Genomic DNA, 17,090 nt, shown 5'->3' with positions numbered 1-17,090 from the left:
GTCATGAGACGCTTACTTCGTTTCACGCAATTTTTAAATTAATAAATACAGAAATAAAATTCCCTACAGTTGAATCTATTTAATTTTGATCAACACTGTAGCTCATAAACCTCCGTAATTCGTACAAAAAAACTGAAATTTATTTGAGCGTTTATTATTCAATCTAGTCCGAAGAAGATTGAAAAAAGCTCCTATTCCTGTTCTCTAGATAAATTTATTCAGAATAAAATACATTTTCACCGAAAAGATCCCCGAGAGCAAGGCCTAGAGCGCCAGAGTAAATAAAGAACTCGATGCAAACTCTAAACTTATTAATTTTTCGCTTACTTACCTCTCTACTTTAAATTTCGCGACCGGACGCTAGGTGGCGTACTACCAAAAAGTCGCTCTCGCAAGTGAGAAACCATTTTTGAAAATACAAATAGGACTGTTCAGAATTAGCTTTTATCCGAATTTAGCCAATGTGGAAGGATCGACTCCTCTTCAAATTGCTGCGAATAAGTCAAATTAAATGAAAACGATATTATACATTCGCAATTAAAAAGAATAGTTAAGTGAGCAATAAATTGACAAAAATACTGGACCGATGTATCAATGCTCGGCCGTGTCGTGTCAGATTGTACTGAAACGTCTGACAGCGGCTCAGGTCGAGGATTTTGCTTACACACTGAATTTTCTAGTTTCTTTGGCTATGCCTAAAAAGCTTGACAATTGAAATTAAGATAAAATGTATTTATTAGTTGTTTTTTAATATCGCAGACTTTGAAAAACTAGGTGGAAGTGACGAAAGTCTCAAGTTTTTCATAAAAACGAAATATTTTAAGCAAAAATGGTTTACAAATGTACATTTTATTTCATCTTATTAATTCTATTGCGTGGCATTTCTATGTGTACTTTGTGCCTTGTAAATAAGAAAAGTAATAATATTTTTAAGTAGATTAGTTGAAAAGTCTTGGAACGTAATTTTGAGTTGTCAACGAATACCACGCATTGGGAAATGAAAAAAGTTTCGCATAAAAATGTTCTCTCCCAAAAGTCTCGCTTCACAGAGAAGTATGAATTGCCCCCACCACAAAATTTTTCTCAACTCTTGTCAAGGTATGAATGAATATTTAATTTCAACTTAAATATTGATGTATATCAATATGTCTCTAAGGGTATTCTTACTTGAAAATTTGCTTAAAAAATTTAGCAATCACGCGAACAAAAAAATTAAACAACGCTAGATACGCGATGAAACATTTACAACTGACTATGAATTTGCATTTTATGTTATCTTTGAATAACACCTTTTTTTTCATTCGCTCATCATTCTTCATCTATTACTTTCTCTGTAATTACAATTTTTTTTTGAAAAAAAAAAGAAAAATGAAAATTCTCATCTCTCAAAAATTAACATTTTTCGATATTATTCGCACGTCGAGTCCGATAACGTTCAAAAGCATGCGGTAATATCCACACACTTCGCCATCAAAGCTGCTGCGTTATGATCAAAGTGTCATGGAGGCGCGTGCAAACAAACGTCACTCACATTATATTTATCGCAGGCCGTGCGATAATATTATGATATAGTCTGCGGGTCTAGATAGATCCATCATTGTCTTCATTAGCCTAACATCCGCCTTATTTCTTCCTTTTTTTTCTCCCCTTTCGCTCTGGCTCGCTCGAGCTTTCATCGATGGATCACGCGCGCTCAGCCCTCGACCTTTCCCATGAGAGAGATTAAGCTCGCTCTATTGCAACGATATATTATCTCAAGATTTTAATCAACGAAAAATTTATTCGACGCGTATTCGTAACTTGTTACGTGTACGTAACGGGCCGGCGCCAAAAATGCAAAACGATGCAACCTCTCCTCTAATAGACTAAATCCTCGAACGTGGCTTATATGCACGGCATGGCCAGAATCTCTCTTTCTCTCTCTCTCTCTCTCTCTCTCTCTCTCTCTCTCTCTGGATCGTGCGCATAAAACGTAAGGTGTTTTCAAACTGCATTACCATGGCAAATTTCACGCGAGAATTAAACCGCTTAAGCTCCGTAGGAGCTCGCGAGCTTGGCGTTGCCAAGTTTTGTGTATATTCAATTATGCCATATAAGCTAGCAGCAGCAGTAGCAGCAAACTGGTGGTGGTGGAGGAAGAGCTAGCTCTGCGCGCCTCCAATTTCTATTCTATCCACTACTTCTATCCTCGTAAATATGTACGCTCGGTACGTTCGCTCTTGATTTTGCTGCAGCTCATTTCTCTGCTGCTGTAGTTGCTGTTGCTGCTGTCACTTGGCACGTTCTCGGGCGAGCTACATGCGCTTGTTCGCGCGCTGGCTAAACTATGTTTACACGCGCTCGTGTATTATGGTCTAAATTATCCTCCGACGTTGCGTCGTTTATCTCCGTAATTCCGCACACTCGATCGAATCAATTTCGGGTCCTTAAATTTCAAAAATGTTATTTACTCATTATCCACGCGTGGGAAATTTGATCTCATTTATTGACGTTGAAAATATAATCAAAAGCTCGGGTTCTATCTCTCTATATCGTATATATTTATTGAAATCAGAATACACCTCTTTGCACTCGCCGTCATACGAGAAAGATTCGCCTATATCGGATATTCCGACGCAGTACTTCATTGCCCTTCTTATATTATCGTCGAAATATGTATCGAAAGCAGGTGCGGAGACTTGCGCGCGCGTAACGCTGGAAAATCCATCCACGGCGAGAGCTTGCGCGTTACTTGAGAACTTTTTTCCGCGAGACTTTATTTTTCAACGATTTCGAGACTGGAACGTTCCGTCGAGCATATTTTCCAGCTTCCAGACTAAAATTATTGTTTATCATTGACATGTGTGCACTCGCGCTGCTATGACACTGATCATCGATTTTCGTTCAACGTCGAAAGTTGTTAAAAATATAGACGTCGCTCCTCGTCGCGCTGCGCGATATATTTATATAAATTAGCTCGGCGATAGAGCTGCGCAAAGCAAAGGAACCACTTTTGCCCATATATATTCTAAAATATACATGTACATACGCGTGCGTGTACACTTTCCATATAAATGCTCTGACGCTAAGAGAATTACGCATTCTCCATAACTGAATCTTAATGACGCGTGTCGGGAGCTGAGGCAAAGACGAGCGAGACGCACCCATAGCGCACGTGTGTGGCTCGGTGGCATATATTACGCGCCGCTCACCTACACACATACACACAATGTCGTTCGAATACTCTTGAGAATTTCCTTCTCTCGAGTTTCGAGTCGACGTCGTTGAATAACCCCTACGCGCAATGAGATGCATCGCGGCGTTCGTGTGCAGGTACCACATCATATAATGGTTATGCCGTATTCGAGCATTAAATAAAAATTAAAGAAGCGATTCTTTTCGGTAGCAATTGCGATCGATGGATTATTACATTTTGGTTGCGTGGCGTTTCGCGAGAACAAAAAAGCAGCGAAAACTCGCGTGCGTAAAACTGGGCACTTTTTCCCATTCTATTATTTTCCTATGCAGAGAAGAGCGATGTGTGCGGCGCAGTAAAAAATATCGACGGTCGTTCGTCAACTCTTGCCCTCTCGGTGAGCTTGCGTGCGTTTTCGCGTGTCGACCGGGCGTAAAAAAGAATAATTCAATCCGATCGTCAATTAAAAAGTTGGCGTCGATGGGGGTTCTATATGTACCGCGAATTTTTGCCCGGGACGCTCGAGAGCTAGAGTAGTGTATATAAAGATTTTTATTAACCCTTCCCTTGAAACTGTACCTGTGCTTTATTGTATATCTATGGTCTTTCTTTCTCCACCGTGTGTTTATACCGATAAACTATTAAAACACGAAGATGAATAATTTTTCGTTTGTTTTTGTTTACACAATACTGCGAGAGTCGCGCCGCGTGTTCACTTATTTATTTTTTTTTTTTATTATTTGCATCGTCGCATAAATGAAATGTTTTTCATTGCAAAAATTCTCTCCTGTGCGCGCGTATACATATTTTTCCTGATACATTGGTGTCCCTATTTTTCTGAAAGATCCTCTCGCGCGCTTTGCTGCGTGCGCGAGAAGGGAAAAAAACGAACACAAAAGCCAATATTTTTACGCTGCATCATGCTTGACGCTCGCCCGTATCCTTCGTGAAAATTTCCAAGACAAGTATTTTTCCCTTTGGAACGGAAATAAAATATGGAAAATAACGGCGCCGGATACATAGCGATATTTATAGGGAAAAACTATCCGACCCAAAATTTGCGACGAAAAAAGGCTCTCATTTCCATTCTTCGAATTTTTCGGCTCGACGATTTCACGAACAAAGAAAAAACAGAATAGGAAAGGTCAGGGGGAAAGTAAACTCGCGAGACACCTACATAGACAAATTCTATCGTGGCAAAGACGTTTCTCAAGTGATCGCCAATACTAGCTATTGGACTTTGGTCGAGAGCTTCAACGCCGAAGGTTCAATGTTTGCCCTCGCAGGGCGTTCCCGACAGCGTAATTGCCAAGAGCCGCTCCCTCGGTACACTGACACATGCAGGCGTATACGCGTACGTAACACGCACAATATCATTCAGAGTAAACTCGCTGCTGCTCTCCGCTCTCGACGCTTTTGCGTGGATGAAGTATATAATGATTGTATGCTATATACCGGGCTGGATGCTTTTGGGCACACGGAATTATCCGCGCATCGATTTGGAGATCGTCGCCAATGTGTGCGTGCGTACGACCCGACAACAGGTGGACGTGCAGCGGCTACGCCAAGCTCGAGAGTGAAAAGTTATTAGAGAATAACAAAATTATCCTTCTATATCCATTATAGATTCATTGTCATCATGACCATTAAATGCAAATTGAATTCTTTCCCGAAGAAAAAATGAATATCCTGTTGTTTTTTTTTGCTTCACAGAGACACAGTATCCACGGCATGATGGAGGACGAGAACGTAATAAGGCCGCACCAGGAGATGGCCAGCCTCTCGCTGGACGACAAAAAGTTCCTGCTGGCCGTGGAGCGCGGTGACGTTGCCGGCGTCAGAAAGTAAATCACATTATTGTCTCTCGCTCGCCTCTCTATCTCTCTGCGTACACGCGCGCACGCCTATATATATGCTATATAGACATTCGTGGGTGCATGTGCACTGAACTCTGTGATCGTGTGGCACGGCTTGTGGATCGCGCTCGACTGTATATTATCTAAATTTTCGACTTTTACGTTCTTCGTATAATAATATGCAAAAAATTGAACGATTGAAATAGATACAAAATCATGCATTTCGTGTAAGTTCGAATGAAATGAAACCAACGAGAGCACCAAAAAAAATCGCTCTTTCGTTTTTTCGCGTCTGCAAGCTCGCTCAATTGTCTCGAGCGTATACATTGTGTAGGTACGCGTTTTGCATTCGTGAAACGGTGCGCTCGTTTTTTTTTTTTTTTCTTTTTTGTTTTGCTTTTACTAGATAACCACGTGCAGCCTGTATTTTTCGCCTCAATTAGAAACTGTAAAAATTACCGAGCGCGATCGTGTAACGGGTTGGGGCTCTCTGTAATCAACGAGGAAGAGCTGCTGCGCACTCGGTGTAAAACGCTATCAATATTGGTGCGTGTATTGCTGCACGTACGCAATATACATCGCCGAAAAACTTTTTACGATCGTTCTCAATTTCGTAATTTTTCTTTCCGTTTTTTTTCTCATTCTCTCTCTATCTCTCTCTCTCGATTTCCACAGAATGTTGGAGCTGGAGAACCACAAGAAGATAAACATAAATTGCGTCGACCCGCTGGGCAGGTCGGCCCTCCTCATGGCGATCGACAACGAAAATCTCGAAATGGTCGGACTGCTGATAGACTTTAAAGTCGACACGAAGGACGCTCTATTGCACGCCATATCCGAGGAATTCGTCGAGGCCGTGGAGCTTTTGCTCGATCACGAGGAAAGTATGCATCGAGCCGGCGAGCCACACGTGAGTATACTTATCATTGCTCGACATTATCATTATTAATAAGTATTTGTATATTAACTCTCACTCGAGTTCAATAACGTTGGTATATACAAAATTAGCGTATACGTACAAGCGCACGAGCTTGTAACATTTAATTGAATTTCTATTTCTCGCTCTCTACCTCTCCGTACGTACACATATAATACAGAGTTGAAATTTAATATAAGCTCTCTCTCCCTCCCGCAAGCAGGTTAGAACAGAGCAGAGTAGTGCGGAGGAGAGTGAGTGCGAGAGTGAGGGTGCGAGAATGGGTAGGACTACGATGCCGTGTATTACGCGCGTTATATCACTAGAGCGCCCGGGTGTGGTTGCGAATGATTTTCAGAGTTGGGAGGCTCTACCACCTGATACAGCAACATTCACGCCTGACATCACACCGCTCATACTCGCGGCGCATCGGGACAACTACGAAATCATCAAAATCTTGCTGGATCGAGGTTCCACGCTGCCGATGCCTCACGACGTCCGTTGCGGGTATTTAATACCATTCACATACCTAATGCCATTTATAAATAAATATATTACGTCATAAGCCGTTTATAATAAAAAGATTACACAGTCAGTCGAAGGCAACAGAGAGAAAGAACTAATTCGATTTGCTTGCGTTGGTGTGTATCTCTTTTGTTCTTCTCTTGCAGGTGCGACGAGTGCGTGACGTCGCGCCAAGAGGATTCGCTGCGACACTCGAGAAGCCGCATCAACGCTTACCGTGCCCTGGCGTCGCCCTCCCTCATAGCTCTCTCTTCCAAGGATCCTATTCTTACGGCTTTCGAGCTGTCTTGGGAGCTGCGAAGGCTCTCCTTTCTCGAGCACGAGTTCAAGTGCGAGTATCAAGTGAGTGTAACGCCCATTTTTCTCTCTTCCTTCCTCTCTCGCTTCCTCGTGTATATAACGCGCACAGCTCGGAGATCATTACGAGTAATATAGTATTATGGCATCGTAAGGAGCTCGAGAGTAATTATAAAGGTACGCGTTTAGAAGCCTTGCGCGTGCCGCGCTAAAAGCTCACGGTATAAATAAATACCGGAATCGATCGAAATTCATATTCGATTTTTTTTTAAATACAATTTTAAAATATCATTATTTCACGCGTTGGCTTCGTTAGCTGCCAGTGGAGATTTATTAAACGTACGCGGTGCAGCACCAAAAGGGTGCACGAGGTGGAGAAACTGCGCGCACGAGAGAAGACAAATTAAAACCGACTCGATACAAATGAATTTTCAGTGTGTTTAATCAGGGTGTATAATTGGCATTGCAGCTCCTAACGAAGCGCGCGCGTTTCAAAGAAAATGAGACCCGTGGACTCGCGCGAGCTTACCTTTTTCGCACTTTCATTAGGTGAAATTTCTCTACGCTCAATTTTATGTTACAATTTCTATTATTATCATTATTTTTTTATATCGTTCTTGTTTTTCTTTTTTTTCGTAAAATTACATAATTTTTCTTCCCGCAACTTCAGGAACTCAGGCGTCAGTGTCAAGACTTCGCCACGGCGTTACTTGATCACACGAGAAGTTCGTACGAACTCGAGGTGCTTCTAAATCACGATCCAACGGGACCAGCGTTCGAGCACGGCGAGCGCATGCATCTCAATCGCCTCAAGCTCGCAGTGAAATTGCGCCAGAAAAAGGTGAGTTTGCACGGGGGAGCGTTACGCAAATAAAAAATTATTTCATCTTAAAAAAAGAAGAGAGAGAGAAGAAAAAAAGTATGAAAAACGTAATTTACGTTTGCGTTTTCTCTTGATATGCAGTTCGTAGCGCATCCTAACGTGCAGCAACTGCTCGCGTCCATCTGGTACGAGGGCTTGCCTGGCTTCAGGCGCAAAAACATGGTGCTGCAGGCATTGGAAATCGTGCGTATCGGCATACTCTTTCCATTCTTCAGCATCGGTTACATCATCGCGCCTCACACGGTCGTCGGTCAGACCATGAGGAAGCCCTTCATCAAATTCATATGCCATTCCGCGTCGTATTTTACGTTCCTTTGTGAGTGAAGTCGCGAGAGTTACTTCGGAATTTTTTAAAAAAAGAATTACAATTTAAAATCGGCGCTTTTTTCAGTTATGTTGATATTAGCGAGTCAAAGGATAGAGAGTGTCATAGGCGTTTGGACGGGGCACGATGTGGAACACGACCCCCATAACGAGCCAACGAAACGCGGCGCTGCACCCACCATCGTCGAGTGGTAAGTCTTACGTGCAAAAGTATGTAGAAAAAAAAACGTCGCCCTCACCTTTATTGACTCTGCTTCTTCAGGGTAATCTTGTCTTGGGTCTCGGGCTTGATATGGTCGGAAGTGAAGCAATTATGGGACGTCGGTCTCGAGGAGTACGTCAACGACATGTGGAACGTAATTGATTTCGTCACGAATTCGCTGTACGTGGCGACTGTGGCATTACGTATCGTGGCCTACTACAGAGTGCAGAGGGAGAACGAGGGAATAGAGCCGCACATGATCGTCGAGCTGCAACGCGAGCAGTGGGACACTTGGGATCCGATGCTCATTTCCGAGGGCTTATTTTCAGCCGCAAATATTTTCAGGTAAGATCAGTTTCAATTACTTTCAACATAATTACATTCAGTTAATTGATATTGATACAAGTGGCTCGTCTTTTTTTACAGTTCCTTAAAATTAGTCTACATATTCTCGGTGAATCCACATCTTGGACCTCTGCAAGTCTCGCTCTCTCGAATGGTTATGGACATCATGAAGTTTTTCTTCTTATTCGTCCTCGTGCTCTTCGCTTTTTCATGCGGTACGTGTCGATCACGTAACTTTTACAACTCTTTGCCAATGACCTACTTTATTTCCATTCGGTTGAACTCGCACACCGTCTCGGTCACGTAACTTTTTCCCCATTAATTATGTTGATTTTTCATTTTGCCGGGGCGAAAAACAATTGCGCAGGTTTGAATCAACTTCTGTGGTACTACGCCGACATGGAAAAGAAAAGGTGCCCGACAGCCATGCCTCATTTGCCTCAAAATAATACGAACCTCGATCCAAACGCCTGCATTGTTTGGAGAAGATTCGCAAAGTAAAGTTTTCTATTTTCTTTTTCGAAAGAATACCGCACTGAGAGAATAGAAAAAAAATTGCACCGTCATTAATTTTCGTTTTCAGTCTTTTCGAAACGACTCAAACGTTATTCTGGGCCGTCTTTGGTCTGGTAGATCTTGAAAGTTTCGAGCTCGATGGAATAAAAATATTCACAAGATTTTGGGGTATGCTGATGTTCGGCACGTATTCCGTTATTAACATCGTTGTGCTACTGAATCTACTGATCGCCATGATGAATCATTCCTATCAATTAATATCGGTAATGATTAAAAATTATAGTTACAAACATTCTTTTATTTAACCATTCTATAGTTTTCTGTAATAATCACATAAAAAAAGCTTGAGTGGCTTTTCTCGAGCAAAAAGCACAATATGTCGCCGAGTAGCACGACAGAGCGTCTTATCCTTGATATACATTTTGAATAGCGCTGCGCTTTTGTGCATACGTGCGTGCACACAATACAAATGCATATATCTTTCTAGGAACGCGCCGACGTAGAGTGGAAATTCGCTCGGAGCAAGCTGTGGATAAGCTACTTCGAGGAAGGTGGCACGGTGCCGCCGCCCTTCAACATTATACCCACGCCCAAAAGCTTCTGGTACATTGTAAAGTGGATTTACAGAAAGCTCTGCGGTCACAGTCGCGCCGCCAAGAAAGAGCACATGAGGACCATACGGGTGAGTTGACGCGTGTCCGTAAAACTGGAGCGCACCAGCGTTCTGTGTGTCATTTGCGAACTTTTTTGTATTAATGTACCAGCGCAAGGTGAAACAGGCCTCGGAGCGCGATTTTCGTTATCAGGGCATAATGCGTAATCTCGTGCGCCGCTACGTGACCGTGGAGCAGCGCAAGACGGAGAACGAGGGTGTGACGGAGGACGACGTGAACGAGATCAAGCAGGACATAAGCGCTTTCCGCTGCGAGCTCATTAATATACTGCAAAAGTCGGGGATGGCGACGGAGCACACATCTGGCCAGGGTACCGGTGAGAGTAGAACGTTCTGTTTTGTCATCGAGCGGCTCGTGTTACTCATGAAATAAAAAGAAAGAGAGAAAAAACAAACGAACGAGCGAGTCTCGATGTACGATCAACGGCGTTTGATGCCTATGGAGTAATTCACAAGCATCAACGTCGATAAGCCTGGAAAATTGCGATTCTCTTTTTATACGATGGATCGAGCAGTTTTGAAAAATATATTTACAGAATTTTCTATATTGTGCTTGTGAAAGGAGTTTTAGTTTTTTCGATGTTGTTTGCATTTTTGAATATTAGAGAGACAGTGACTTATATAGTAGTTTTTATAAATATCCTTGAATAATTTAAACATCTGTATAGACTTTGATATTTTTTGTCAGTTTTTCCTCGTTTATGAAAGCATCAGGACTTGAAATATATTGAAAAGAAAATTCCGATTTTTTTCTGTACTTGTACAACGTTGCAATTTTTAGTTTTGAATTATGCATGGCCTACATTAGCCGAATAAAATTCCATACGCAGCACTATGCTATGATTAAACATAAAATACTTTGTGAGTCGAACAAGACACCTCGTTTGTTAGATTTTACAAAAGATATACTACTGATATGGAAAACAATCGGAATTTTTGCTGGATGGCGAATTTAGTTGAATTGATTAGATTGAATGCAGAAATAGTCTCTATAGAAATACTTCTTTGAAAAATAATTAATTTAGAGATCCTTTTGTCTTTTGAATATAACTTTTTTTCTTGGTGTTATTTTGTTGAGTGAAAAGCATGATAAAGTTTGTTATTTCTGTTACCCTTTTTATCCATTCCAAAGAAAATTACTGATCTAAAATCTTTGATTTGTATATAATTTTGTCTTGAATGAATTATTTTTCCGTTTACAAACAATTGCCAATTCAGGTACGAAAAATTCCATTAAATATCGACAGTATCCAGCCAATCGAGGACTATACCTACTCGAATCAAACCAAATCATTATAATTTGTTATTCTTTAATCCTAGTAAGCATGTTTTAGCTGAATGTTTGCCTTTGGGTGTTTTCTTTGTCTGTTTCCTCTCGAGCCCAGACGGTAGCGTGAAAGAGTTATCCGTACTAGGTGTCGGTGGCAAGAAGAATCGGCAGAAGGAGCGCCGCCTCATGAAGGGCTTCAACATAGCACCGCCGCCGGGCAGCAGCGGGACCCTGGCGCCGGTGGCTGAGTCCGGCCACGACGGACTTCCGAGCCTCGACGATTCGCATCATCATCATCCGGCTGCGGGTACCGGAGGACACCATCACGAGATCTTCGGCAGTACGCTAAGCGGCTTATTCGGGCCTGGCACGACGCCCAAAAAGAATCCGCACCACATGAGCACGAACAGCGTGCCGGGACTGGGCTCCTCGCAGCGACAGTCGAGGGACACGCGAGGCGGCAGTTCGCGCAAGAGAAAATGGGGCACCCTCATCGAAGCTGCCAAAGTTGGCCGAGTTTCCAAGCTTATAGGTAATAATCATAGGTGGTATTTTTTTGTTGGCGACAATTCGTAGGCTTTTGATTTGTAAAGTTGATAATAAATAGTTCACTGTTGCTTGTAGTGATCAAAGTAATTAAAAATTGCAAGTATCTTTGGTAGAGCAGCCTGTGACTGACATGCGTTCGACGCAAAAATGGAATTAGTTAAAAAATACTGTCGCAACTAAAACCTAATACAATTATGATTTATTTCGTGTTGTCCTGATTCTTAAATTCATTTCTTTCTTGTATTATCAAGTTTTTAGGACACTCCACTATTGTGCAGTCCATTCAGTTTATTCTTGTATTTACAGGTTACATTTTTTTTACATTCTTGTCAATTACCATCATTTATGTGTCCATACAACTTATGCCATAGGTATTTTTCATCCGTAACTTCTTTTTACACTAATCATTTTTATCCATTCGCTTATTTTAATTTGCTTTTTTCTTTCTCCAGTTTTGTTTATCAGTGTATGCTTCTACAGTTGACTCTCTATGTTTTGATCGACATTTTTTTACCCTATGAATAAGAACATTATTTTTATTTAATTTTATCTTATGTGATTTTTTTGTTTTATTATCGTACTATATCGATGTTGCAAATTTGATCTCGATGTTTTGGGGCATAGATCCTATACCTTTAAATGAAAAAATATTTCATAACGCAGAATGAGCATGGTAACGTGTAAATACACTTTTTTTATATGTAATTAAGGAACGTTTTACACAGTAAAAACTATTGTTCTTTCGTTTAGCAGGTCGCTCACGTTCCGAAGATTCGGTCTACTCGCAAGCCTCCGACGACGCTGCTTCCCACTCGGACTGCTCTACAGATTCGAAAACTTCCGGGGACGTCCCGTCTCAGGATCCACAAGGTCATCACCATTCTTCCCATCATCATCACGGTGGTCATTCCTCGCATCACCATCATCATCACCATCACCACCATCACCACTCGCAAAGTCAGCAGCAACAGCAGCAGCAACAAATACCACCGATTCCACCGACTCCACCCGCGAATCACGAGAGCCAGGCCCATTCCAGCCCGTTCGCGTTAGGGCTAGCGGCGCTGCGCCGCAAGCGCAAAAGGTACCAGACCCGAGGCTCGACGCCGGCCATGACCACGAGCACCACCGGCACCGGCAGCGGCGCCTCGGCTTCAGCTTCCTCGCCCATGGATAGCGCGCTAAATCCCATCGCCTCGGCGCTGCAGCGCGTGACCAAGAAGCAGCTGCAGCGGGCGAGCAGCGTGCCGACGCGCGGCCCCGATTTGGCTCTGCACCAGCCGGTGCAGCCGAGGCGACACGAGACGACGCAGAGCCAGCAGCCGAGTCTCGAAGAGGGGTCTAGCAACGGTGGTTCCAAAGACCAAGGTTAGAGATTCATCGTCATTTTGGTCTTTATCTCGGCTATATAATATACATATAGTATTTCTGTAATAAGATTTTTGATCGTCGTTTGATTTTCCAAGCTGAATATAGTGATATTATGCGCCACGAAAAGTATATTATGATATATAAGTCTTGTAAAAATTGTGTATAAAGAAGACACTCACAAAAAGAAAAAAAGTATTTTAATATATCGACTCGAGTGTCGTTCGAATGATCCAAGGTGCATCTACTTCCGATAAGCGCGCTGTATAACTAGCCAGAGGCTTAAATAGTTGCTTTGCTGGCTATACTATGTTATGGTAATATTTCATACATATGCTGTGTACCTACAAAATGGATTTAGTCACTTAAGCTCATCGGAATTGAGAGATCTCATCGCGTCAAATCTTGCTTTATAATCTCTGCGGCTTTTGCGCACATCTCTCTGTCTTCTGCGCGTGTATGTAATTACACATCATTTATTTTATCTGAAGAATTCCGATGAAAAAAACTTTCCCAATTCAAAAGACGACGAATGTTGCATTGTATGATGGTGTAACATAGATGCATTTCCAATTATCTTTTTATTTTAATTTTTCGAGAGAAAAAAAATTCAAGTTCGACTACCATCGAAGGCAGTAAAAAAAGTATATGTAACATCGAGGTTTATGGAGATTATAAGAGACTATTGAGACATTTTCCGGCCAGAATTTTTAACTTTTCTGCATGAAGAGGAGTTTGGAAAGACAGGACTGCTTCTGCAATAGTGAGTTTGAAATTAAATTAAAAATGCGTGATTTTCAAACATCCTCTTTTTAGCCGTTCTATTCGATAAACCATTTAATCGTTGAATTTTATATATTATGCTATAGTTAGTGTGTATTGATATAGTTGTTTGCTAATGTCACATAGACTAGCATCGATACGTAAATGTTCTGCAGAAATTCATATTCCTGGATATTTTATTCAATTGTTTGTTATTCATCAAGTCACCGCAAATATGCACTGAAATTCGACGCTAAATTCTTATATTACTATACACAAAAGTCGATGCTTATCTCCATCACACTGGCTTAAAGCTCTATACTCGATTCGACTTATTTTTTAACACGTCTCGTTCGATTGAGATGAAAAATTCATACGGCAATGTACAAATGTAACTATTGTAGAAACAGCCTTTGCAAATTTACACAGCAAAACTAAAATATTCTGTAAATTATTCCAGTGCAATTACCTCGACAACAAAACCATTCATTATGTAACCATTCCATAAATGTCACTCTTCCCTCAATTAGCTAACTTATGTAATATAATACATATTTCAAAAGAAAGCAAACAACCGACAACAAAATCACTTTCGTTTTTGTGAGTGTCAACCACCAAATCACCATGTTCTTGTTGTGGCATTTGTATATTTTATGACAGTGTGCCCTGAAAACACCTTTGATTGACATTTGACTTCTATTCAAACCAAGTCCTTCGACAATCTGTATTTTATAAATACACCGAACTTGAAACAATTACTGCATCCCACAAGCACGAGTCACGCGTTAATATCCAATGAAATGAGCTTTTGCCTGTGAACTTGCATTTTTCAGGTGGCGTGTCCTCGTCGTCGACGGCTGCAGCTATGACCAATTCGACGGTTGATTTAACACCGTCGACCACCGAGGAGAGTGTCTTGAGCGCTAGTACGCAAATCGCCGCCGCAGCCTCGGCTCTGGGTAAACACAACGGTGCCTCGACTAGTCAGCAACAACTGAAATTGCCGGCCAACATCGAGCCCATAACCGGACACGACGCGGCCGCTTCGACAGGATGGCTTTGAAGGGGCATAAATGCTTCGACATCTTCCGGCGTCGTCGTCGTTTCTGCGTGTGTATTTATCAAAGTGTCAAAATTCCTGTGAATTTGGATGAATATGACGAAAAGAAGAGAACAAAAATGAATAAGCAACAATATATTGTGGTTTTCTCGATACGTCGCCGACCCAGCGGATCGTATTTTATTTGTGAAAACGAGAAATTAAAGATTGTTATTGAGTTTTCGTAAATTCCGTTACTTTAATTGAAATTATGAGCTTTGGGATGAAGTATGAATTTTGCTTTCACTAACCAAAGGGGATCACTTTTATGCCTTCCTATAACGAAACGTACTATAATCGCACAATTTTGTAAACACATGTATTTCGAATTGTGAGTAACGAGAAGGTACTACATATAAGTTGTGAAGTTCGTATGATTGTCGATATCATATTACGCTAATACTGCCAAACTGGAAAGTGCCACGGGTCGGCCAATCAATTTGTAATCTTCGATTGGACAAAACAAAAAAGCTAATGATTTTTACGTTTTTTCCGAATACCAATGGCTCGAAACTATTTGAATTCGTAAAAAATAAAAATCAAGTTGCTGGATGTAAAATACTAATATACCGACACTGTTCATGATAAACGTTTGACAAAAAATAAATATTCGTATATTCTCCAATACTATTTTAGTTGAGCTATATACTAAAAAAGGTAGATATTTATTAGTGTTGAAAAAGTTTCTGCTACTACTAGTCTTACTAAAAATACAAAAAAAAACATTTGTTAGTGAATATGAATAAGTTTTAAAATAGCGTTATCGAGAATAAATAAACAAAGATTGATTGCTTGATTTTGCTAGTCTTGAATAACTGTAAGTATACTGGTGCATTAAAAATTTAAATCTGTTTTCAGCCGCAAAAAAATAAGACAATTTTTTTCTCTGCTGCGTAAATATAGTCTCTAGTCACTTTATCTATGCTGATATTTTAATTTATAGTTTTAAAGTTCACTTTTCTCATATTGAGAAAAAAACTCAACCTAGTAGAAAACCAAAAAAGTATAGAATTTTATGCGATAACCAAATATCATTGAAAATTGTTACAGTACTCCATTTTAAGGTGCGAAGGAATTTACAGTTCGATCTCATAGTGATTTATTAAAAGTATTAAGATCAAATTCATGAATACAAAATTTAAATAAAATCAAAGCAAATAATGTATTATGCTCATAAATAATTGTAACGAAACATATAGATATTTATTATGACATTTTTATCAGTGGAAATCATAACCGATGTTTTTGTAAACAATTTGACATAATTATACGTAATAAGCAAAGAAATTTAAAATACTTTTCATTTTTAGATGTGAATTTTTAAAATTATTGAAAATAATTAGCTTTTAATTAGCTATAAGAAAATAAAAGAAATTTCTTGATAGAGATTATTCTGGTGTGATTAAACTTGAGGAGTAATTAGTAAACAAAGTTTTAAAATTAAAAAAAATTAGTCGGCTGTATCAAACTGTTAAAAAGATCAAAATATAATTAGAATTGTAGTGTCGTTATTTAAAGTTCCATGATTGTTTTAAAAGTTGTTTGCTTTTTATGATATCCTCTAAAGAAAGAGATGGCCTATCGTACTCCAAAGATTAGCATGCAAAAAGTGCTAAGAGCTAAAATAAATTAATTGTACAATAAGTTGGATTTTAATGTTAACGATGCATTACGATTGTTCAGACTTTTATAATTGTATCAGTGTACTGTGAAACAGATTTTAAAAGAGTTATAGTACAAACGCGAATAGAATTTTAATGAAACGATGAAAAGTAGTCGTTAGCTGTTTAAAACCCTATTAAATTTCATTTTTAAGTTTTAACCACTCACGTATGCATCGTCGAGGTAAATGTTACAGTCATTAACTTTTATTGAAAAAAAAAAAAAAAAATAGAATCGTTAACTATCGGTCGTTCAATTTTTAAATTCATTTTATTATCTAATTAAGATGATTTTAAAAATGTCAAATATAAGTGAAGCTCGTGTTGATCACGATTATAATATTAATAAAACTGTAAGCGAAGGTAATTTAAACAGTTTAAGATATATATGTGAACCTGTGGGGGGTTTTTAATTATAAATTCGAGTACATTTCAAACGAACTAAAAATACAGTTTAACTATTACGAATAGTCTCATATTACGAATACGCTGAGTATGGAAAAGAAAAACAAGCAAAATATGTGTAAGATATGTGACAAATTTACGAAGTAAGCGTAAATACTATTAATTATTATGATGATAAAACTATTGTATGATAAAAAGGGATGAATCTTAAAAGTTTAGCTATAAAAGGATATGTTGATAAAAAATGACCATTAATAAACCCCT

The 17,090-nt window shown here is 39.8% G+C and overlaps 1 protein-coding gene across 10 annotated transcripts in view; it reads left to right on the top strand.

Moving 5' to 3' along the window:
- The window catches only part of LOC106654087 (transient receptor potential-gamma protein), an 83,711-nt gene extending 66,623 nt beyond the window's left edge, over nucleotides 1-17,088 (top strand). For 5 of the 10 annotated variants that reach the window (XM_023462902.1, XM_023462901.1, XM_023462900.1 and 2 more), the window contains 16 exons: nucleotides 4,889-5,019; nucleotides 5,707-5,941; nucleotides 6,306-6,454; nucleotides 6,619-6,814; nucleotides 7,440-7,610; nucleotides 7,734-7,968; nucleotides 8,044-8,167; nucleotides 8,239-8,523; nucleotides 8,605-8,738; nucleotides 8,891-9,020; nucleotides 9,107-9,302; nucleotides 9,527-9,721; nucleotides 9,804-10,029; nucleotides 11,098-11,514; nucleotides 12,282-12,899; nucleotides 14,495-17,088. In XM_023462902.1, the coding sequence (XP_023318670.1) occupies nucleotides 4,889-5,019; nucleotides 5,707-5,941; nucleotides 6,306-6,454; nucleotides 6,619-6,814; nucleotides 7,440-7,610; nucleotides 7,734-7,968; nucleotides 8,044-8,167; nucleotides 8,239-8,523; nucleotides 8,605-8,738; nucleotides 8,891-9,020; nucleotides 9,107-9,302; nucleotides 9,527-9,721; nucleotides 9,804-10,029; nucleotides 11,098-11,514; nucleotides 12,282-12,899; nucleotides 14,495-14,724 (3,672 nt within the window). In that variant the 3' untranslated portion in view covers nucleotides 14,725-17,088. Of the gene's footprint in view, nucleotides 1-4,888; nucleotides 5,020-5,706; nucleotides 5,942-6,305; nucleotides 6,455-6,618; nucleotides 6,815-7,439; nucleotides 7,611-7,733; nucleotides 7,969-8,043; nucleotides 8,168-8,238; nucleotides 8,524-8,604; nucleotides 8,739-8,890; nucleotides 9,021-9,106; nucleotides 9,303-9,526; nucleotides 9,722-9,803; nucleotides 10,030-11,097; nucleotides 11,515-12,281; nucleotides 13,663-14,494 lie in introns of all 10 variants that reach the window. The other 5 variants (XR_002763645.1, XM_023462906.1, XM_023462907.1 and 2 more) reach the window with 5 other exon arrangements.
- Nucleotides 17,089-17,090: the final 2 nt, after the last annotated feature.

Source organism: Trichogramma pretiosum, unplaced genomic scaffold (assembly GCF_000599845.2).
Source record: "Trichogramma pretiosum strain Unisexual culture from Peru unplaced genomic scaffold, Tpre_2.0 scaffold1, whole genome shotgun sequence".
In the NCBI taxonomy this organism is placed as follows: domain Eukaryota; kingdom Metazoa; phylum Arthropoda; class Insecta; order Hymenoptera; family Trichogrammatidae; genus Trichogramma; species Trichogramma pretiosum.
Note: the sequence above shows the minus strand (reverse complement) of the source record. Positions and strands in the feature narration are given on the sequence as shown.